At 33.0% G+C, this 23583-nt stretch overlaps 2 protein-coding genes across 2 annotated transcripts; both read left to right on the top strand.

Annotated features, from left to right (window-relative positions):
- Nucleotides 1-5833: 5833 nt before the first annotated feature.
- On the top strand, nucleotides 5834-7327 carry LOC134260672 (uncharacterized). The gene has a single exon (XM_062743225.1). It carries the CDS (start codon nucleotides 5834-5836, stop codon nucleotides 7325-7327), a length of 1494 nt encoding a protein of 497 aa, XP_062599209.1.
- Nucleotides 7328-9194: 1867 nt separating this feature from the next.
- On the top strand, nucleotides 9195-23258 carry LOC134260761 (glutamate-rich protein 6-like). The gene is made up of 18 exons (XM_062743312.1): nucleotides 9195-9277; nucleotides 9593-9800; nucleotides 10280-10403; nucleotides 10651-10805; nucleotides 11796-11834; nucleotides 12880-13004; nucleotides 13436-13522; nucleotides 14619-14977; nucleotides 15484-15557; nucleotides 16227-16289; nucleotides 17252-17284; nucleotides 18277-18465; nucleotides 19109-19266; nucleotides 19610-19686; nucleotides 20076-20228; nucleotides 21130-21362; nucleotides 21668-21746; nucleotides 22034-23258. Exons 2-18 carry the CDS (start codon nucleotides 9623-9625, stop codon nucleotides 22221-22223), a joined length of 2316 nt encoding a protein of 771 aa, XP_062599296.1. The 5' UTR covers nucleotides 9195-9277; nucleotides 9593-9622; the 3' UTR covers nucleotides 22224-23258.
- Nucleotides 23259-23583: the final 325 nt, after the last annotated feature.

Raw genomic sequence — 23583 nt, 5'->3', positions numbered from 1 at the left:
ATTTAAGTTAAATCAAAGTCAATTTAATGTTAAGAAACAGATAAAAAAACTATTTAAAATAAGTTAATATGATGATGTTAGATCACTTGAAGAGCAGTTTAAAAGACTGATTTTTTATTGAATTGATTTAATTGGCAAAGAAATTTTAAAGATGTCAAATTGTATCTTGGTTTTATTTTTGTTTTATGAATAAAAAAGAGGATTAAAAAAATCAATCTTTAACCTCCATTTAGTCTCTAAAAGGATTTTGAAGATCGGTGTATTTGACGGACGAATGGAGGAACCAGGGTATCAACAAAATACATCTACCAGGTCAAATTTTTTTCTGCTACATTTGTAGCATGCACAATTTTTTTAAAAATTTCTTCATTACTGAGCATTTATGAATAAGCTGTAGGTTTTTTTTCCAAAGATAAAATGCAAACTCTACATAACACTGTGTATGATTGTTATTTTTGAAGATACATTTTTATTCACCTGTTTTATGCCCTGTTCACCAGTATCCTTTAAAGGGTTTAGGGGACCGATCACTGCCTGTCATCTTCAACTTTACCATGCTAACTACTTAGTGCATATTAATACAGATAGTTTAAAGGTTTGCTTGTTTGTTTAATGTCCCTTTTGAGAATTTTATACTGTACATTGCGCTTCATCGGCTACTTAATCTAGGTTATAGATACAGCTAGTAAATCACTCTTTTTTCACGAGAACTTTATTTTTACGTAATTACGCGAGACAGTGCATGTAGTTTTTCTGAAGATTAAATAAAGTAATGACCACATTTCATGAAAATTTTGTCTGGCTTATAATGGGTCGATCAATAACTATCTCACAACAATTAAGAATAATCAATAGTCGAATCTTAATAAAAATGACTTATGGTAAACTGCAATATTCAATGGGCTCTCCTCAAGGGCATATTGAAATGTGTACGACCCTCGATTTACTTATTGGTGTTATATGTGGGGACTGTGATAAAATTTATTTGTGGTATATGAGCTAAAACCAATGAAGAAAATGAATAGACCACTATACCCACGACAGTCCGCGAAAGGAGGCGATGCCCACTCAACTTTATTAAGATTGATTTTATACTGTTTAACGTCCCTCTCCAGAATGTTTCACTGATATGGAGACGTCACCATTGCCGGTGAAGGGCTGCAAATTTAGGCCTATGCTCGGCACTTATGGCCTTTGAGCAGGGGGGATCTTTATCGTGCCACACCTACTGTGACACGGGGCCTCGGTTTATACGGTCTCATCCGACGGACCGCCCCATTTAGTCGCCTTTTACGACAAGCAAGGGGGTACTGAGGACCTATTCTAACCCGGATCCCCACGGGGCAACTTTATTAAGAAAGATTAAGGAAAATGGTCTGCATGGGATGAACGAATAGCTAGAGATGATGTTATAACTGATCACAAAAAATAAAAAAAAAACTGTGAGACAAAATTGAAAAGCTTCAATGCTTCATTATCAGTGGCCGATCCAGAAATTTTGAAAAGGGGAGGCCCGACCAATTTGAGGTCAGGGGAGCTAAGGTCCACAGCCACACCAAAAAACATTGATTTATCATTATATTGTGGGGGTTCATAATCCGCCAGTGATTATGATGAGATAATTTCAAAGGTATCAGATATGAAGAAACGAAATACTCAGTAAACAAAGACTGAGAGATAATTTGAAGCAAAAATTGAAAACCTAAATAGTATGAAATCTGAGTTAATTGAAAAGAAGAAAACGATTGTGAAGACAGTTCAGTTCAAGGAGGATAAAAAGAGTACCATGTCAGATTACGGTTTGCTTGACAACCACAGAGAACTAACACAACTTCTCTTTTGTCTGGAAAATGATGTCACCAACTTTGAAGATTTGGTGAGATACAGTCAAGTTGAAATCAAGGATGAGTTACTAGAGACAGTGACTGGGACAACTCTCGATTTTAATATGTCATTTTCACTGGAACAAGCTCATTTAAATATGGAGATCGACAATTATATTTGTTAAGGGTAATGTTTGAAGAACAGTGTTATGTAAGACAACACGCGTCACCTTATACTGAATAAGTAAACAAAGAAGGTGAGAAAAAACATAAATACAATATAATTTAACATAACATATAACATAATTAAAGTAATTACACCCTCCTATGATGTCATAGGTTTTTGCAAAAACTGTAATTAGTTTAAATTCATACCTAATAGAACAATATCTCTTGGAATAATGCGTTACAATAGGTGTAATGATGAATATTGTTAAGTTAAAGAATTAAAAAAAAAATGCATATTTTCTATATTTGATCAATCAATCAATCTTTAAAAAATGTTGACAAGGGCAATAACTCCTTCTAAGGTCTCTTCATTCAGGCATTTGCTTTATTGTAAAATAGTTTCCTTGATATTCACAATTCACAAGTATCTTTTAAAAAGGAAGTATTTAGGAACACTCAGCATCAGAATTATGCATTTTAACCAGTTTTTACATATTTTTCATAATACTGTTTACAAAAAATGTGCGATTTTTTATGTTGACATACACTTCTGTTTATTTATGTTTCGTATCTTAAATAATATGGTGACCTATACATTTTTTGCAATAATTGGAAAGTTTAAAGTATATTAAATGGAAATAAATGCAGTTTTTATACTTTGAACCTATAAAATTGTGAGGGTGGAGTCACCTTAATTTCATTGACTATCATAACAATTTCATCGCCTGCCTGTCACCATCAGGATCTGTCTCTACAGTCATCAGTACAGATCCACTGTCAGCAAGATGAATCTGTTAGTCAGTGGACAGTGGACTGCTGGTCACCTCAAGAAACAACGAATCAGATCGTCTATCTTTGTTGTTTTTGGAGACCAGGTCTTCCAACAATCTATTGAAATTCCCATAGGTAGGAATTACGCCCTAATACTAGCAGACCTATTTTTTGTATTCATATGAAACAGAATTTCGGCAAAATCTTGTTTTTGAAAAGAAAACAAAAACACACTTGCTATGGCTTTCAACTCGACAATTAGATAAATCGACGACATATTGTCAATTAACAATTGTAATTTCCATTCCTATGTCGATACGATATTTCCCGGTGATCTTGAGATAAAAGATACCACAGAGTCTGACACATATCTGTTTCATATTTAGATAATTTACTAGAAAAAGACATTAATGGTAATCTAACAACCAAGCTCTATGATAAACGTCATGACTTTAACTTTTCTATCGTCAACTTTACTTACTAATGCACCATTTTACCTTCATCACCTAGCTGCATACGGAGTTTATGTATCTCATTTGATTCGAAACGCAAGAGCATGCTTTACGTATGAATAATTTCTAGAACGAGGTAAATTATTTATTAAAAAGATGATGAAACAAGAATATCAGCAGTCTACTTTAATGTCATCAATTCGTAAGTTCTATGATCGATACAATGACCAATTTATCACTGAGTCAAATGCTGACCGAAGTTTTCCATACTAATTGTTAGTCTATTACCGGTAATTGATCATAATTTACTAAACTTCCCATGAAATGATGAAGGATTTTTGGAATCATGATTATTACCGAGTAATCTAGTCCAGTAAAAGAGAAATTACTCTAAGTTTTTTCAGGTAATGAAGATATTGCAAATAATATTGTACAGACTAAGTGCTTTCATTTCCTTTAAAAAAAAATTTCAGTACAAATATTTGAATACGGGCCTTCTAATTAAAACTGCAAGTTCTTGAATTTTAATAAAAATAAAAAAAAAAAAGATTGTGAGCTTTCCCTACTTTGACAAATCAGAAAATTTTTGATAGATAAGCAAGATTATATCACAAAATAAAAGGGTATGAAAGATGTTTCATGTAATTGTCGACATAGCAGTTTCACTTTTTGAGAATTCACAGGGCACCCTAAGTTAACCTCCAACTGTGATAAATGTCTATCATTTCTGAATAAAATTGACAAGTACATGTATAATTATCATATATGTATTTCTGTTGTTTTTGTCCTGTCTGTCTGTCTGTTTGTTTGTTTGTTTGTCCCGAACTTTAACCTTCAAAATAACTTTTGAACCATGAAAAATAGAGACTTCATATTTGGTATGCATACTTTACTAATTAAGCTCTTTCAAATGACACCATGGTCAATGACCTTGTGACCTTGACTGTGGCCTATATGCTAAAAATAGCTTTTTTCTGCAAACTTTAACCTTCGCCATAACATTTGAACAATGAAAGATAGAGACATCATATTTGGTATGCAAACTCCACTAATCAGGTTCTTCCAAATGACACCAAGGTCAATGACCTTGTGACCTTGACTGTGACCTTAATGCTAAAATTAGCTTTTTCCGAACTTTGTTGCCGCCGGGCGCATAGTGTTTCACAAACACAACTTGTTTTTAAATTGATTTCAGGTCAAAGGTGCAAGGTCATAAATTAAATCTGTTTTTAACAGTTTCATTTCCACATGATATCTCGAGAAGACATTGAGTTTTTGTTATAAAAATTTTATACCACAACTCCCTATGGCCTAAGAATTTCAATCAAGAGATCAAAGGTCATGGTCGTAAATTCATATATTATGTGTGCATGTATAACTTTTATTTCTTGGCGGAATCTCAAGAAGTTTTTGCAATGACAAGAAGTTTTTGCAATGAAAGTTTAATCCACAACTCCCAATGCCTCCATGTCCCCTTCTTAAAGTACCCCCCCCTTTCTATCCATCCCTTCTAGATCAACACATGCTCTCCTTTTCTTCTTAAGCGGGAGACACAGATTCTCTGAATAAGCTTGTGTATAATTATGACCCACTGTTATGGCCCCTTTATTCTCCGGAGGGGGGGGGGGTCATGTTTTGAACAATTTGAATCTACGCTACCTGAGAATGCTCTCAACAAATATGACCAATTATGACTTTGCTGTTCTTGAGATTTTTCCTAAGTATTAACATATAAATCTTTTTTTGCCTGGAGTCATGATGTGATTTTTGTTTGTTTATTGTTTTACGTTCCTCTCGAGAATTTTTTACTCATATGGAGATGACATTACTTGACGGCGGAGAGCTACAAATGCTTGATCCATGCTTGGCACTCAGGTCCAGAAATCTTTTCGTTTTAGCCCCTACTGCGACATATGGTATGTGGTGACGTCTTAATTCATATGAGTAAAAAAAGCTCGACAGGGACGTAAAACATTACTTATAAATTACACCTTCGGCGTTTATGCAAATAATATCACGGAAGCCGCACTCGATGGATCACATTATGAAACAAAAAAAATTAGACAGTTATTCCTTAAAGAAAACAGTATATTGGAGTACCTTCAGCGAAGAATAAAAATAAGAGTGCACTGCTAGATCCACCCCCCCCCCCGCCAATAAAGTCATTTCTTTTAAAATCTCAATTAAGAAACAGTTCTTTCATTATATAATTGCATATTTTAAATCACAGGTTGCACACGATACAAAATATTGAAAAATAGGATTTTAATATGATTTTCATGATATGGTTAAGTTTCAACGTTTTTTCAAAAATTCACCCTTTAGAAGTGAACCTTTCATAACATAACATTTTGCATGATTGTTATTTATGAAAACAGAAAGTTTTCTTTTTTATGGCCTGTTCACGACTTGAATTCTTACAGGGTTTACGGGATTATGACTCTAAGTTATCTTCACTTTTATAAAGCTAAATATACTCAGGGAAATTATTTAAGTGCATTTTGTTTATTTTAAAAGTGCACCTTCTTGTCACATGATAGCAGTTTAAATATCGTTTATGACACTTGTGCACACCACAAGTTACAAAATCTAGGTCATAGATAGTCGACATTCAACAACATGGCAGCCAGTAAACCAAAATATCCACTAGGCTCTCCTCAAGAGCATATTGCAATGTGTAAAACCCATGATTTACCTATTGATGTTATATGTGAAGATTGTGATGAATTTATTTGTGGTAAATGTGCCAAAACAGATCATAAGGAACATGAATGGAGCACTCTACCCACGGCAGCCAGCCAAAGGAGGAGAGGTCTACTTAAATTACTGAAGAAAATCAAGGAAGAGGATTTGCCTGTGATTGAGGAGAAGATCGAGAAGGTGTCACAACAACTGAAAGAAAATGAAAAAGTTTGTGACTCTGAGATTAAAAAGCTGCAGAAGCACTATGATGAGATTATTACCAGGTTATCAGAAATCAAGAAACGAAATGAGCAAAGATTGAAAGATAATTTGAAGGATAAAAATGATAAGCTGGAAAGCGTGAAATCTGAGTTATTCAAAAATAAGAAGTCAATTGCGGAGACAGTTCAGTTCATGGAGGAGAACAAGAGTACCATGTCAGATTACGGCTTGCTTGACAACCTCAGGGAACTGACAAAAATGTTGACTGTCCAGGGAGTTGATATGAAAAACTGTAAACATTCAGTAAGATACAGTAAAGGAAAAACGAGTGGTGATATACTTGAGAAAATGGTGGGGAAAACTTTGGATATAGATGACATCAACTTGACTGAAACAAGCGTATTTCATTATGGATATACATGTAAACGAATATTTTCGTTGAGGGCTGTTGGTGAAGATCAGTGTTACGTACGTCAATGTTGGTCACCTTATACTGAACAAGTAAACAAAGATGGTGACAAAAAACATAAATATTCAATAGAGATGTTAGACCTATGTGTGACAGACAGTGGCGATGTTTATTTTACATATGATAAATATAGTAAAAAGTCCATTAGTTGTCTGTCACCACCAGGGTCTGTCACTACAGTCATCAGTACAGATCCACTGTTACCAGGAGGAATCTGTCAGTCAATGGACGGTGGACTACTGGTCAGCTTGATAGACAGTGAATCAGATGAATTCAAATTAGTGTCACACAGCAGACGTCTGGTGAGACACATCACAGTGACAGGTGATGTCATCCGTGAGTATGAGTACCAGGAGGACGATCACACCAGACTGTTTACATTACCAGCCAGAGTCACACAGAACAGTAACAGTGATATCTGTGTTGCGAACCATACAAGTCTCACTACAGGTGAACTAGTGATTCTGTCTTTCTCTGGTCGTATGAAGTTTGTCTATCGTGGACAGAACTTGACAGGGAACTTCATTCCTGCTGATGTAGCGTGTGACTCGCAATGTAACATTCTTGTTACCGACGGAGCTAACCAAAATATCCATTTGCTGAGTCCTGACGGGGAGTTCCTGAAATTCTTGCTGTCAGAGAACGAAGTGAACGGCCCAGCCAGATTATCACTGTACAAGTCTACACTGTGGGTGGGATACTATGATGGACTTGTCAAGGTGTTTAAGTATAGAGTGTAAAATGTAATTCTTGTAGTTTACATACAAGTACATGAAGTAGTGAGATGAAATTACGACATTTTTTGTTTCAAATCATTAAAATTATGTTTGAACTATGAATATCAATCTAATTAAAATTAGTCCTTGCATCTCGCTCTTTGTGTGAATTGTTCTTTCTTGTTCAAGATGCCTGTAATTCTGAAGTTACAACTCCAGAATATATTTAATTTTAACAAAAAGCTTTATTATTTTCTAACATCTGCGGGAATGAATTGTAAAATTAACATGCATATTTTTATTTTTGCATGAAATAAATTACTTTGCCCCCCCCCCCAAAAAAAAATCAAACTTTTACATGCCAAGACATGAAAGCCAACTGTCCGTTCAAAATAATTTGGAACATGTTCCAAACACATAGCTGCCTGGCTGCTGTGTTCAAGAGAAATTATGTCCCATGCTTTTGAAAAAAAAGAGGGTAGAACTGGAGACCTGGATCGGAGTTTTTTCTAAATGTATCACGGGGAAAGAAAAAGTCAACCTTCGCCTTTCAGTTTTAATTTGATCTTACCTATTATCTGTAGGTGTCTTTTTAAGATTAAAAAAAAACAAGATCAAAAGCTTGCAAAATATGAAATTATTATTATAAGAAAAATTAATTCCGATCATATACATTTATATTTTTGAATTTAAACCTTTGACTTTTGACTTTAAAATTAATATGTAATGTTTTTAATGGGGGTTGTGAACTAAAAATTCATTGCAAAATCCTATAGCCTTTTTACGATATGAGTAGAAGAAAAAAAGGCGTTATGATAAAGTAATTTTATCACTTATGATCTTGACCTTTCTCCTCGATATGATTCGGCCATAAGGAGTTGAGATATTAAATTTTATGGAAGAAAGCTCAATTATAGAAAATTGGAATTTATCATGGTTATCAGCTAGAAAATATGTTTGAAATTATGTCCCTTGATCTTTTGACCTCGAAATGAAAAAAGTCTTCGGTAAGCCATTCGGAGTTTTGTTGTATAATTTCGATTAGCTAGCTGCAATAATCATGCATGATAATGTAGCCCTCTCCGATCTTTTTTAATCTTAACCCCCCCCCCCCCAAAAAAAAAAAGAAAAAAGGAGAGAGAGGGGGGCTTCATTATTGTAGTTAAATTTCAATGCAAGCTTGAAGACTCTTTTTTAACTCACAAAGAGCATGCATAATTGATTTTTATGACCATGCCCCCCCCCCCCCCCCAGCACACGAACAGTTTGCACTAAATTTAGTTTCTGATTGTCAAGTTTTTTTTCAGGTACATGTGTAGGTTGATTTTTTCCCTCAGCCCCCCCCCCCCCCCCCCCCCCCCCCCCCCCCGTTCAAAAATGATATCATATTACTGTTTTTTAAGATATTGTCTATAAACAAACTAAGGTGTTACACACGAGGAAATTAAATATATAACCTTGGATTTGACTTGTTGAGTTTTGACTTCAAATCAAAAGGGGTTTTCTATAGCCTACAGGGAGTTGTGGTATTTTAAAGCTCTCATAGTCTTCAAGATATCGGATATTTATTTTATTTTATAATTTTTTTTGTTAATAAATCTTTAATTCTGTGTGTTAGGGGGATTTTTTTTTCTCTGAAATACATTGTAACTTACTAAATGTATTCTTTGAAGAAAACATAAAACTTTCCTTGGACTCGACCTGGGATGGGGAGAGGGTTCGATCTACAAGCACCTGTGGGATAATCCACACAAAAAATATTTTTTGGTATTTCTTTTAAATTTCAAAACATCAATTTATTTAATAAGTCAACATGTAATTTAGATGGTTTTGAACTTTTAAGAAGAAGAAACGAATATAATAAGAGCGAATTACTTAAATTTAAACAACCAATAATTTCATGACATTTCAGTCATGTGATCGTCGTTATCAACCAAGTTGTAAACTAAGATGGAGGACTAGGGGGCTTAAAGGGTAAGTAAACCAGAATAATGTCACATTGACTCGTGTTATAGTAGCATATCTATAGATACTGACTCAATAATATCAGTATTTTTCTTATTTCACGTTTATAAAAGACAGATAGTCAGCTGATAGATTAGGTCCGCGACTATGTGCTATCGTAAAATCTGACGTTGATTTTAATTATAGTTGTGTTGGATTTTAAACTTAAACATTGTTAATGGTTTCAATCCATGGCAGCTAAAAAGAAATCAAACAACTAAAATGAAAAATAAATAAAGAATATTTCTCTCGGCAAACATACACATGCATCTACAACTGTTGTAGATTTGGAGGTTGGTAACACCAGTACTAAACATGGAGATCTTGTCGGACGACAACGCTTCGGAATCCCGCTTTCCTCTGAAGAAACCTTTGCCCCCAATAGGTGGAGGAGGGGATAATGATGACATTGAACTCCCCAACTCGGGCTCAGATAGTCAAGACGAACAAATTAACTCCAAAGATGAAGATGACAAATCTACTGTGTCAAATGGTAAGTGTGTGAAAATTAGCATTGTGATGTCACAACTGCTGGTATATTATGATGTCATAGGTTTATGTGTATTAAACTTAATTGTGATGTCATAATGAATATATAGGAACTAAAATGTATCATTCTCAAAATGTAAATGAATTTTTTCCACAATTATGTACAAACTGAATAACTGCAAAAACATACCATCTTATGGCGGAGAGTATATCAAACTTGATAGCCCACCTTGGATATATTATGGTATTTTAAGTAAAGGTATGACATTTATTTTAATAGAATAGAATTACATCTATTGTATTTTAGATTTCAAGAATTTTTATTTGACCACTCTTATATAATATTTGCTTCAGTATATGTTTCATAATCAAAATATGCCTTTCAAAAAAGTAAAACTCAAGAAAAATTATCCCTGAAAAATATGATTTATTAAGTAGCTTGTTTGACATCTTTTAAGTATGCGATTAATTTTTACCTAACAGCCTCTTCTACAGCCAAACAAGGAAGCGGTAAAACTCGGCCAGCGGTATTACGAGGATTCCGACGAGAAGCTCCCGAACCCGAATCAGGAACCGACAAAAGTTCAGGGGACGGCACACCCACAGGGTATAAAACAATTTATTTTAAAATCACTTAATTTAAATGCAAATTGTGTAATATAACTGAAACAGACAATTTTGTGCCTCTACTGGGGATTAAACCTGGGGCTTGCCAGTCAAGTGCTAAGACTATCAATTCAGCTAAAAGGGTTAACCCACTAGCCTAAGCTAGTAGGATGCCACATATCTTACACTAATACATAACTATTATTTTAACTGAAAAGAAAATTGAAGTGATTTTTTTAACTTTGTAGAAGAAAGTCCAGGTCTAGAAAGAGAGACATCATGAAAAAAAAAACTTTCGATGGTCGTGAAGTAACGTTTATAACCGAGAATACCCAGACAGACTGGGATTGGCTAGAGGAAGCGGAGAAATCCGGAACAGCTCGTCTACTTGGACCTCGAGATAGTAAGTCTCGCACGTCTATTACTTTATCTCTTTGGTTCAGGTTCTTACATCCAGGGATAGGATTTCCAATCACTCTTGTAGTGGATATCTGATCATGGCGTTATGGGCAAAAGCGGCAACTTTTTCTCCAGCACTTAGAAAAATCTATCCTATGGTTAAATGCTTAGAAACTTTTGTAATTTACTTTTAAGAAATGAAATATCTTAGAATTTAGTCTTGATTTTATGTACTGATGACTTTTAACAATGTTTAAAATAAGTAAATATTAGGACTAAAGTGTTGGTTAATATAAACAAATAAAACAAAAGGTTTGCACTAATTGCATTTTAAAGGTAAATGAACTTATATTCTGTGGATCGTATAAAACTTTTCAGTGACTTATGCAACATTTCAGAGAAGGATAAAAAACAAAAGAAAGATTCTATTAAGACTTCACCCAAGTCTGTGCCTAAAGGTTAAATACTCTTAGCCATTTTGTCACCAAAACATGTGCAGTGACAATAAATGATACTTCACCAGAATGCGTTGATTTGTTCATGATACAAAAACTGCACTATGCAATCACCTTAAACTCTGACACAAATTGAAATGAACCTGTTAGATCACAGGCTTAAATGAATTTGCATTTCAGTATGATCTTTTCAGAAATGCAGGCTTTAATAATTCAAATATTTGAAGAAAAAAAACCTATAATTACTTATTAGAATACATTAAGTGCTATATATATTTCAAACAATGGGAAAAAATCAAGAACTTGTAGGTTTTTAAAATTAATGTCCATGGATTTCAAATAAAGATATCATGATTATCTTACTTGTGAATTTTAAAAAGCATTTACTTGTCTTTAATGTAGCACTACAATCAATCATTCAAACTACACAGCAACACTTTTTTAACACTTCTGTGATTAGTTTCCTGTGTTTCCAGTGAATCACACTTGAGTGTGCCGTGGGGTAGAAGCACTTCTCTTCACATCTTCCTGTCTTTCAGGTTTACTTTCTTTGCACGAAGAAGATGGCCTCTCACCAGGTAAAATAAACTCTTCTATTCTTCATCATACTTGATCATACCTGAGGGAGAAAGCGGTAAAAATAGAAGTACAAAATCAAGTATCAATGGCATTTTTAATACCTTGAGTATATTGAATATGGTTGAATGTTTTTATGTCAGATATATGCATTAAGAATAAGTCAAGCTTATTCTGCTGTTCCGACCATGCTATTAATTAGATAATAAAATTTCAATTGAAATTTAAAATTTTCAAATGTCTCCAGGTCTTTGTTAGACCTGTCACTTTCGAGAAATGTAAATCTGATCATATAATGACTAAAATTATGTTGCTCATTTTGCATTTTGAGTTCTTTTTATTATCCAATATCTTCTAAAATAATTTTGTTTCACTGGAACTATTTAAGTTTTTTTTTTGATTTTAAATCAAGTTTAATAGACCTTTTTACTTTTTTCAAAACATTTTTATTATGAAATAGCAAACTAGATAACTTCTATTGCTTCTGCATCCATGATATTCCCAAAATTTGAATCAAAATCATTAAAAAATAATTCTTATAAACCTACTTCTTCCAATACACTTTCCTCAAGGTCCTTGCTGATCTTCAAGAACTGAAATTTCACTTCTTTTTCACTTTAATGTGTGATTTATTATTGCAGAGGTCCTTTGGTATTTTGATTTCTGAATACTCTGGTATAAACAAAAATTTAAATTTTACTGACATTTTGATGTATTTTTATGATTTCAAAGTTTCAACCACCATTTCTTCAGGCATTTTACCCTGGATATCTTGAATACTCAGATATCTAGGAAATTATTTCTTGGTCCCATTGAGCTTGATATAAAGATAATTGACTATATTTACAAATAAATATGACATCTTATATACAATGTGCCATACTCCAGATAAAAAAAGAAATTTGTTTGGATCAATTCTCATAAATACGTTTCCTATTGCACAAGTTACATGTACATGTACCCTGGTAACTGAATTTACAGTCAACTTAATTAATTCAGATGTCAATTTCATTTAATTAATCATGTTTTTTTTCTGTACCAATACAGGTAAGAAGGAGGAGTCTAAGGCCGACATCCCCACCCTACAGGAGGAGTCCTCCGCCCCCTCCCCGTACCCCATCAACGATGAGTTCGGGGTCCCCATGTTAGAACTCAGCAGTGACTCTGATACGGTAAGAATACATACACAGTGTGTTGTATACAAATATATTGTCATATTTAATTTTCATTGTTTGATTGTGTTAATAATCAAAAATTTGAAATGGTTTGTTCTTCTTATCAAATTTGACATTTTTGTAATGAAAATAATGAAAAAAGAGAAAAAAATGGCAAATTAAATTCAAACAGAGATGAAAATAGGTAATTTATCTTTGAAAATTTTTAAGAATAACCAAAGGTAAAAAAAGAATGCTGTGTTAAGTTTTATATGAATATTTAAAATGAGGGTGAAGTCTTCAGTATTTTAAGAATTGATTTATGAATATTTTTTTTTTGCATATTCACACACAAACACGCACAAAAAAAACAAACACACTAAACAAGAATATGATGTTTTAAATTGTTATCATTGAAATGAGATTCAAATGAATTTATTGTTATAAAGAGTTCTGATGAGGAGGAATATACAGGGAAGAAAGTGCAGGATGATCGCACTTTCATGCCTAGTATCGGTCCACCACAAATACTGCAGGTAAAATGGGTGTGGCTTGTGTAGAGCTTTAGTGTTGGAGGTGTGGCTTAATTTAGCAAGTAGCTTATCAGAAACCAATTAGACCCCAGGTGGAGGTGGAGCTATAACTGTCAATCTAATTCCTCTAGTACTAATCATGTGGTGTGATTTGTTATTACTAATTAGAGCACTGTTAATTGTACTAACTTTATTTTAGAAATTTAATATTTTTAAAAAACAAATAATAAGTGAGAAAAATTGCTAGGAAATTTTTTTTTCAAGGTGCAGGATAAAATTTATGTGTACATCACAATGATTTAAACACACTAAATAAATTCATATTGAATAAACAGCTTTTGATATTCATCATGTAACTGGGCAATCCAATGTTTATGATTTAATGTACCCACAAAGCACTTTTAGAAAACAACAGCAAGCCATGAATTCTTGTGAGCTTTAAAGTAACCCGGCCCTTGCACTATACAGTAAAATTCATTGTTAATTGATGCACAAGTTTTCTGGGGGGGTTTTTAACCTCAAACTGAATAAATTTCAACTAAAAGGAAACTTTTCATGTTTTTTACTCATACTTATATACATGTAGTAATAGTGTAGTAGTTGGCAATGAAATATGCTATTAGCCGTGATCTTTTTTTGACAGCTGATGCAAGTGTTCAGGTACATTTCAGATCTGTTGTAACTAACATTGTGATAAAAGGCACTGATTTAATTTTATTGTCATATCAAATGGAGGACATTTGATTTTTATATGTCATTTTTGGTTGGTTAGAAAAATTTATAAGCTCATTTTCAGTTGTTTTTTTTCACAATTTTTTTTATCATAAACTTGGTTTTAAATGCATGTTTTAATATTTTCATAATCAGATAAAGAAATTCTTACAAAAGCATCATTCAAATATTAAGGTTATGGTTTTACCAAAATATTTATTTTTATTAGCTCTTCATTTCATAAACATATATTTTAATACAGGTGGAAAATTTGTTAAGATTGAAAAAATATCGTGAATTGTATTAATATTACTCCCTCGAATATATTTTAAAAGCAAAGTGAGTATTTTGTATGCCCTGTTTAATATGCTTAATGTATATTTCATAGTACAACAAGGAATCTGAGAAAAAGGTTATAGAGGTCAGCGAGCCCTCTGAGCGCACTCAAGATGAAGAGGCTGAGGTAGACGAGCATGGCCGCGTCGTGGGAATGTTCGGAGGAACGTGTGAGTTCTGTGGTCACGCGGTCCAGCCCTGGCCCACCCTGGAACAACAGCAGACTCTCCCCCCAGACCAGCTGTACTGCTGTAACGACTACAGGGAGTTTGTCGAGTTCACTACAGAACAGGCGCAGGCCGTAGAGGCGGAACATAAATCGCTGACCAAGAAAATCAGCATCTCCAGTCACCCTCACTATGGAAGCTCAAAAGAGGATAGAAAAGTGGCTAAAGAAAGGGCTTTACAGAGGTGAGGGGGAACGGCAAGGCCTGCTTTACTTTGACAGTTTCTGTTGATTTTGAGTGAGAAAAAAAAACTTTCTCTAAAGATGCTATTAAGTAAAAGGAATTTGAAGTTCAAGGAAAATCTTGAATATTTGAAATCACATGAATTTTAATCAATGTGAATGTGCAGTTTTTAAGCTTGGAAGAAAATACTTAAATGTATTATTTGATGTACGATATTTGCAGATTACGGGTTAGTGTAGATTTGATTTAGTGCATTTCTTGTTTCTTATATGTGTATTGCACTTGTGCAGTTTTTAGAAAATTCAGTATCTGAAACCAGATATCTTGAATACCATTGCACTACCACTGATATGTTTTAAAGTAACATTTGAAATCCCAACTAATGATATCTTGAGTTTTTCTAGGTCCCATCAAGTTTAGATAATGAGATTTTGTACTTTTATAGACTGTTATTGCATGTTGCAGACTGTTAAAGTATATGTTACAGACTGTTATTGAATGTTGTAGAATGAGAGAGAAGGAAATGCAGAGGAAGCAACAGGAAGCCTCTGGCTTTCAGCAGCAGTCTAATTTCTATTCTTGTAAGTTAACCTCCACAGTGCTTTATAGCAGCTTCTACTGCTCTTCATTCAGGCCAAGTTTTTATAGGGCTATCAACAGTTTGGTTATCTTTTCATTTAACATGTATTTGCTTGCAATTTTATAATTTAATTAATTTTCTGCTCCTTTCACAGTAACAGCAAAAATTGCCTCATTAATAGATTTAATTAACATCTTGTTTTTCATGTTTTCAATTTTTTTCTTCACTTTTTTTTCCTGATATTAATATACATTCTGCTAAAATGTTATATTTTTGGTGCTTTGTTTCTTTATTTGATCACTAGAGAATCAAACGTGTGTTTTAAATTTATTGGCATTATGATAATTTCTTTGGAAATTAAAAATTAAAGTCTCTAAAAGAAAGATATACACAGGTTTAGTTCTCTTCATTTTGTTTCATCTGAGACTGCAAATAATTTATCTGTTGAGTTTAAAAAGGTTATTTAAAATGTTTTGAAAATTAAATAGCATACATGTGCTGAAAATTATAATGCACATAATATGCATATACATGTATATCCACAAGTTTAGTTTTGCACGGCAATTCTTTTAATTCATTATAAAATACAACAGCTATTATCTGTGGTCTCAGGATTGAACTTTAATATTCACTGGATGTGTAACCTTGTATTATTTTGTGTGTGGTTTAGCCGTTAGACCCGTTTTTCGACACAGACAGCTGATGAACGTCCAGAATATGTACAAAGATTTGGGTAGGTGCCACTGCATGACCTATTGACCTTTACCCAGAATCCAACCCTGTAAAGTTCATAACCCTAATCAACTACCAATCAAATCTCATCTAGCTTGCTTCATTTATTGGCAAAGAGCATTAAAGTCATAATGATAATAGAAATATTTATAGCTTGAATTACAGTGGGTATTTGGATTAATTTTTGCATTTTTTTTTCATTCATATGTATTTCACCATCTATCATTTTCTTGTACATCAAGAGATATTTTTGCCAAAGCATTCCAAAATTATGCATTAATTTAATTAACACCTTGAAAAAAATTACCATCTCTATCATTACTTCATACCTTTCCTTCATTAGCTAAATTACCTTTGATCTATCATTGTATATTTTCATTGTATTAATGTTCATTTTAATACAAATTGTCATTCATTTTCTCTGTCATTCTAATTTATTCTTTCTTTTCCTCCTTTGTCTGTCTTTCTGCCTGTTTTGTCACATGACCAGCTTACAGAAGTCGAAACAAAACTCTGATGGATGCTTATAGCATTTATGGTGATGCAGGTATGCTAATTGAGATGCTTAAACAAACCTATGTTAAAGTGGTACACTAAACTCTAGAATGTGATGCATACATTAGATTCTTAACCCATTAGACACTTGCATTTAATCTCTTGATTAAATTGTAAAGACAATGTGCTAGCATATTACATGTATTATTTTTCAAAAGTTATGATCAAAAATATTCTACATTACTCAATTGCAGTGAGACTGGATTTATGAAAAGCTGGTATTTTAAAAGGGCATGATTTCTAAAATGTATAAAACTCACTTTAAATTGACTGACAGATACATAATTTACTCAGTAAGATATGTAATTTTGAAAAGTTTAAAAAAGCATGGAGTGTGATTGAGTTTATCTATCCTAGGCTTCAGTAACTGACATATAAATGTATGGAGTTTTAATTTTGACATTACAGATAGCCAATCTCCACCACCATTACCAAGCATAGGTTACGGGTCATTTTTTATACCTTATTTTGCTTTTCAGAGCTATATTTACCCCCACAAGCCCAACTTATATCTTAGCTGATACACAGTTTGGTGTGCCATCACATTATCTATGGTTAGAGTTACTTCCCTTAGTAATGTCGCTTACACCTTAATTTGCTTGGTATGGGAAATTTACAGGCTTAGTTTATGTGAAAACAAAAGCAGGCTAGAGCCAAAAGAAATATCCAGTAATGTGCATTCCCTATTATCGTTACAATTGTATTTGAACAAGATATGTTTGCCTTTATTCCAAGTTCTGAAGTTAACAAGAACTATGCATTTCCTAAGTTATTTCCCTTACTTAGAAGTGTGTGTGTTTTTCTTCATTATTCATAATTATTTGTGATTACAAACAATACTTCAAGTATATTCATATTCACATTACCATCTGTTGTGTCATCAATGGAATCAGAGTTTGCTTCACAAGAGAGGAAAATTTTAACTTGTAGTGTTTAGTATTGTCCTGTGTTGACAAGGAAGAAATGGATTATCCCCCCTTTGTGTGTTGTTCTTCTGTGCTGCTCTTAGTAATAAAAAAAGATATTTTATTGGTTTAGCGAAAACTTATGCAAAAAAAGCTAAATTTAAGTGACTACAATTTATAAAGATATAATTTCACCTTAATAATTTGTAAACCATATCTAAAAATAGATTTAAATACTACAAAATATATTACATATTGCTATATTAAAATATTATTTAAAAAGTCTAATGAACAGTAACAAAGTGCTTACAATTATAATCAGATATACATGCATTACTGACCCCATGCTTTTCTGGATTAAGCTAGGAATAATATTTCATGTAATTAATAAAAAGTTTAAACAATTTATTTAATAAATAATTCAAATAAGATTTATTGCCATTTAATTATTTTTAAAATATAACAAAGAAAAATTTTCTTAAATTATGTTTGGAACATTTTATTTAATATATTTATTTACAACAGCAGATGAAACTTTCGATTTCCCCAGTAAAAGCCCTACCAAATCAGGGTTAAGTTTCCATAAATCTAGGTCCTCTGGGAGTTTTATTCCCTCTGTGCCTCCCTCTGGTGCCAGTAAAAGGCAGCAGGAAAAGTCCGAAAAAATTCTGACCTACGCGGAACTTCGTAACCCAGAGAGTCAAACTGGGTTGGCAGGTAGATTATGCTCAGTGGAGCGGAGGAGTGGACATTGTATAATGTGTGTTACGTATATTGTAGAACGTAGAAGATGTATATACTCTTAGTATCAGCATAACATCATACTCATGGCGTATCAATGATTTTAACATGTCATATTACTTTATAAACTATGGAGGAATATACTGTTGTACATATAGGTTGAACTGTTAAATGATTGACCAATTAGCGATGTTACAATGTATTGTTCTGGTACAAGGATATTAGAAATATTAAACAGGTATATTCTTAGTTCTTAGTTGATTTATGGTGGTAAAAAAAGACAATTAAGCATTGAAAAAATTAACAAGCAGCTTTCTAATGTGTCATTTAGTACATTTATGATCAACACTAACATCAATATATCACCTGAGTCATAAATGATTGTTTTATACACTATATGCCAAATCTTCCATGATTATAAATGACTCGAAAAATTTTATGACATTTTAAAATCTTCATTCTCATTTTCTTCATTACATTTTTGTTTATAAATTATTTATCATTTCCTCTTCTTTTTTAGCTTCATATAATTGTTATATTAATATGCTTTATTTTACCCAGAGAGCATTTTCAATCTCCCCTAAGGGTCCCCACTAACACTATTCTGTGCTGTTTTTAGTCGCTCAGAAGATGAAGACAATAAATTACCAGCTGTCCTCCCAGAAATGTCTGGAGGAGGGCTGGACGGTCCGACCCCCCAGTCCCCTGGCGGGCGAGGAGGAGGATGACACCTTCATACCGGAGCCAATCAACATAGACCTCATCAAGAGTGGAAAGGTATGATACCGTAAATCCTGTAAACAGCAAACAATACCGTAAACCATGATTATAGCACACAATGCCGTAAACCCTGTAATTATAACACATCATACAGTAAACCTTGTATATAGCACACAATACTACATTATCTTATATGTCCCTATAGTAAGAGAACATGCCATATGTTCTCCTTTGTTTTCCTTTTAATCTGAAAAAAAAAAACCTGTATGTCGCATTACTGTAGTTTTGATATCTTTCTTTTGTAATAAGTGAAAAAGTTTAATGCTGCAAAATTATACTTGAGATGTATTGTAAGTCTTGGATTGCAGATTCATACCTATGTTTTTTTTTCTATTTTTAGTTGGGTCTAGTTGAGAAGTTTTATGAAAATGGACAGAAGTTCCTGACCATGTTTCCAGATGGAACAGGGAATATTTTGTATCCTTTTTGTTTATCTTGAAAAATTTTATATTCTTTTTATTTAAGTACAAAATTAATGAACCAATTAAACAAACCAGGAGCAAATGCCAACATACCAACTTTTATTTGTAAGCTACAGATGTCTGTAACCTTTCTTATCTTTCTTTACTTCTGAATATTTCTCATCTGATATCATGAATGTATTTGGGTATTTATGTAGTAAGTTGTAAAAAATAGTTGCTAAGGATGAATTTTAAACTTTATTAAAACAACATTTTCAAAAGGAAATTCAAACTGATAAAATTCGATGAAACTTTTTGTGAATAAGGATTTACATTGAGCTTTTTCTAGCTTCCTTTTTATCTGAAAACATGACTGCATGTATATGATTCCTTAGCCCTACTTAGCTATCCCTCAGGAAATCTGGCCATTGCTATAACCTCAGTACAGCTGGGACAGTTTAATTACGTGGTACAGGCAGACTTAGAGAAGCCCAGCATTCTAGCCGTGTTTGAACCCAATGGATTTGCCTGTTGTTACCACCCTAATGGTGTAGTCAGGTATGTTCTTAATTAAGCATTACTGTGTATTAAATTTAATATAATATCAAAGAATTTATTTCTCAGAAAATAGGTCATAAATTGATTATCTTTTAAACAGATTCTTTGTGTTTGCATGTTGTGTTCACTTGAGTGGAAGACGGGTACAAGTGAAACCCTATACTATATTTTGTATCAATTTGGAATTCCCAATACATTTTTTGGTCAATATAGTAAAAATAAATACTTCTTGAAAGGTCATGTGCAGGTGAAAATGACATGGATTTTTTCTTATGATGAATCAGTCAATCAGAGATAAAAAGTAAATTATTTTCACTGACTGCTCTATTCAATACATATTTCTATGCATAATTTTTGCTAAATGCTTCATGCATATCATTGTAAACTTAAATTTTTGGTATACCAAAAGATGTACAAACATTACTGTTATTACATTTATCAAGTAAAGAAGCTAGGTGTTTGCCTGCATGTATAATGAATAAATCCTTCACCCTTTAATTGTGGCAGATTAAACATGGACCAGTTAGTGTATCAGAGGGATAGAATTGGAATAATCCATGAGCCAAATAAATTAATTCCATTTGGGCAATCATGTTTTACTTAAACAATGATGGTACATTTGTATCTTCATAACATTGATTGAAATTTTTGGTGATTTAACACAAAGTAACTCTGCTATTACATTGACAAGCGAAGTTAAGTAATTTTTATGAATAAATCCTCTTTTGTACAGACTAAATTACATACATGTATGTGTTAAATCACCCAAAATTTCAATCAATGTTTTGAATATACCATCATTGTATGAGTAAGTTTATACCCAGTGGAAATAATTAATTCTGCTATTACGCTGAAAAGCGAAGAAGTTACTGTGAATAAATCGGATTCCTCTTTTGTTCAGATTAAATATGGACCAGCTAGGAGGTATAGAACTGGATTACACTGGAGCCAAGAAGAGGAAGTGGCTGTGGAAGGATCAGAACACCCACGTACACGCTCCTCCCTTCCAGCCGATCCACTTCCTGCTGAACCACTACATCGGGGTCAGGATCCTGGCCCAGGAGAGAATGGTGCTAGACTTCAGTGCTGGAGACAGGGGAAAGAGGTTCAATGTGGGGGCAAGACTTAAGGTGAGACTCATAACTAACTGTTCTAGAGGTTCAATGTGGGGGCAAGGCTTAAGGTGAGGCCTTGTATATTATCCACAATGTATGAATAGATGAAATGTAGCACCTTTGGTGTAGTCTAAATGCAATGTGTCTTTCTGAGTCAAAAATTCCAACAAATGTGATTGGTAATTCTTAGAAATATGATACTCTTATATAAAATCACTGATTATGTAAATTTTGACTTTGCTACCTACTAGCAATTGTCCTGACAGAAAACAGACACATTTTAAAGTTATTAGGTTCTAGTTGCAAAATACCCGGTACACATGTACCATTTAAATCAAATTCTATATACACTGAAATTGATGCATGTCTTCATTGTTATTTGTTTGCAGAAAATCAGAGTTGAGTAAGTTGTATCAGGAATGATAAGCATTTTATATATATCTCATTTTAAAGTTATCTGAAAATTGAAACTAGCTTATTCTAGAGTAATTCTAAATTTCAATATTTTATATTATAATTTCATATTTTAATCAGTGGCATTTGAAAGTGATGTTACATGTAACTGGCTTATTTTATGCATTTTTGAAGTTTGATTACAAAAATAAGTAATATAGAAAATGAAAAAAAAACAAACCATTTACCTGTGTGTGGAATTAACTTTATTTTTTTTACACATTTCTGTCATTGTAGGAAAATGTTGGACAAAGTGGCCACATTATTGAAATTCCCCAAATCTCCCAAAATTGACAAAATACTGCCTCCACTACATGTGACATCCAAGGCTCTGAAAACGGAACGTCTGAGGCAGGAACGAGCCAATCAAATCGCAACGCAGGAGGCCAAGAAAAACAAACAGGCCCCCATCCCCGCCATAAGTTAGAGAATCCATTCATCATTGTTTCCCATATCTGTGTTCAGTTGTGTCAGTAAAGGATCGTATGCTTTTATTGAAATTCGAGAGACTCTGTGTGTGATCTAACTATTATTCTGGTATAAGTGTTTCCTTGTAAAAAAGATATATATTTATTTCTCATCTGCAGGTTTGAATGGCAATATACTAGTATATAGTTATATGTATAAGGAATTCAGATATTTATACATTTATTGAAGCACACACGCTGCCAAATCTTGCTGCTTTTATTGTATATTCCGCAGCAATAAATTACGTGTTTTACGTTAGTGTACTTTACTCGGCTTAATATATACCGTTCACTGTATTCAGTCTTGCTTGTAGCTCAACATTTCTGTACTAGTCACATCTGTGTTTTTCCCCTCCGTCCTTTATTATATTTTTCCGCTGTCCATTACTGTATTTTAGTTACCCTGATATTGTTCAAATTTTTTGTTTTTGTTTACACTTTTTGTATATCAATGTAGCTATATTTATCTGTGATATTTGCATTTATCAATGTTCGTTGTTTGTTACTCAACATATTGGTTGTTGGAGTACTTTTTATGAATGGTTTAAATGGCCGTCATTCATCATTGTTAAATATTTTATGACACATATCACTATTTTGCTGATTTTAAAGAATAAATCAGGGGGATTGGGTAATTTTTTTTAGTCCACACATTCCATTGCGTCAAATAACTTTGTAGAAATCTTTGTATCACATTATATTTGTGGAAACACGTCTTTTAATGTACTGCTGAGCTTATTAAATACCTAGCTTTATTCGGAGATACTGCTGACAAAAGTTTATAATTAACTTTAGAGTTTATAAATTAGTTGTTTATATTTTTGGACTAAGTTTACGGAGTAATCAAATGCTATACAGTATTATAAAGCATGATGTTTAAATGTTTTGTAATAGATTTATTGTAAAAGCAGAGTCATTTTCCCCTTTATGGAATTTATCCTAGAATTGTGAATTTTCTTTGCATATCAAGCATTATATAAAAATTTATTTAAATACTGAAGAAAATGTTGTCATGATGTTTTTGAAATCAAAGGGGTTATTTCTTATGCAGTAACCTTTTTGTTTGCCCCATTTTAATTTGCCAAAACTCATCTCATGATGTCAATTATTGATTTCAGTTGTGATAGAAACAAATATTAATTGTCATTGGCTGAACATGATGTCACAGCATAAAGGCGTAAATATTCAAGATTATGTCAATTTATGTGATCAAGCAGCCACAGGTAGGAGAGAGCTATTTATAATGCAGACTCTGAACCATTGCTAGAGAAAATGTGTGAGCAAGAAGTGTAAATTGAAATTGAAATCATCAACAATTTA

This window comes from Saccostrea cucullata, unplaced genomic scaffold (assembly GCF_032062105.1).
Source record: "Saccostrea cucullata isolate Sc308-1 unplaced genomic scaffold, CSIRO_AGI_Scuc_v1 ctg2674, whole genome shotgun sequence".
Lineage (NCBI taxonomy): Eukaryota > Metazoa > Mollusca > Bivalvia > Ostreida > Ostreidae > Saccostrea > Saccostrea cuccullata.
This window is presented reverse-complemented; position numbering and strand designations above follow the sequence as displayed.

Excerpts from the sequence above, each read along its gene's own strand:
- LOC134260672 (XM_062743225.1), top strand. The coding sequence starts at position 5,834 with ATGGCAGCCAGTAAACCAAAATATCCACTAGGCTCTCCTCAAGAGCAT.
- LOC134260761 (XM_062743312.1), top strand. The coding sequence starts at position 9,623 with ATGGAGATCTTGTCGGACGACAACGCTTCGGAATCCCGCTTTCCTCTG. Across the intron at positions 11,835-12,879 it reads AGAAGATGGCCTCTCACCAG|GTAAGAAGGAGGAGTCTAAG; the intron begins GTAAAATAAACT and ends GTACCAATACAG. Across the intron at positions 18,466-19,108 it reads GAGTCAAACTGGGTTGGCAG|TCGCTCAGAAGATGAAGACA; the intron begins GTAGATTATGCT and ends TGCTGTTTTTAG.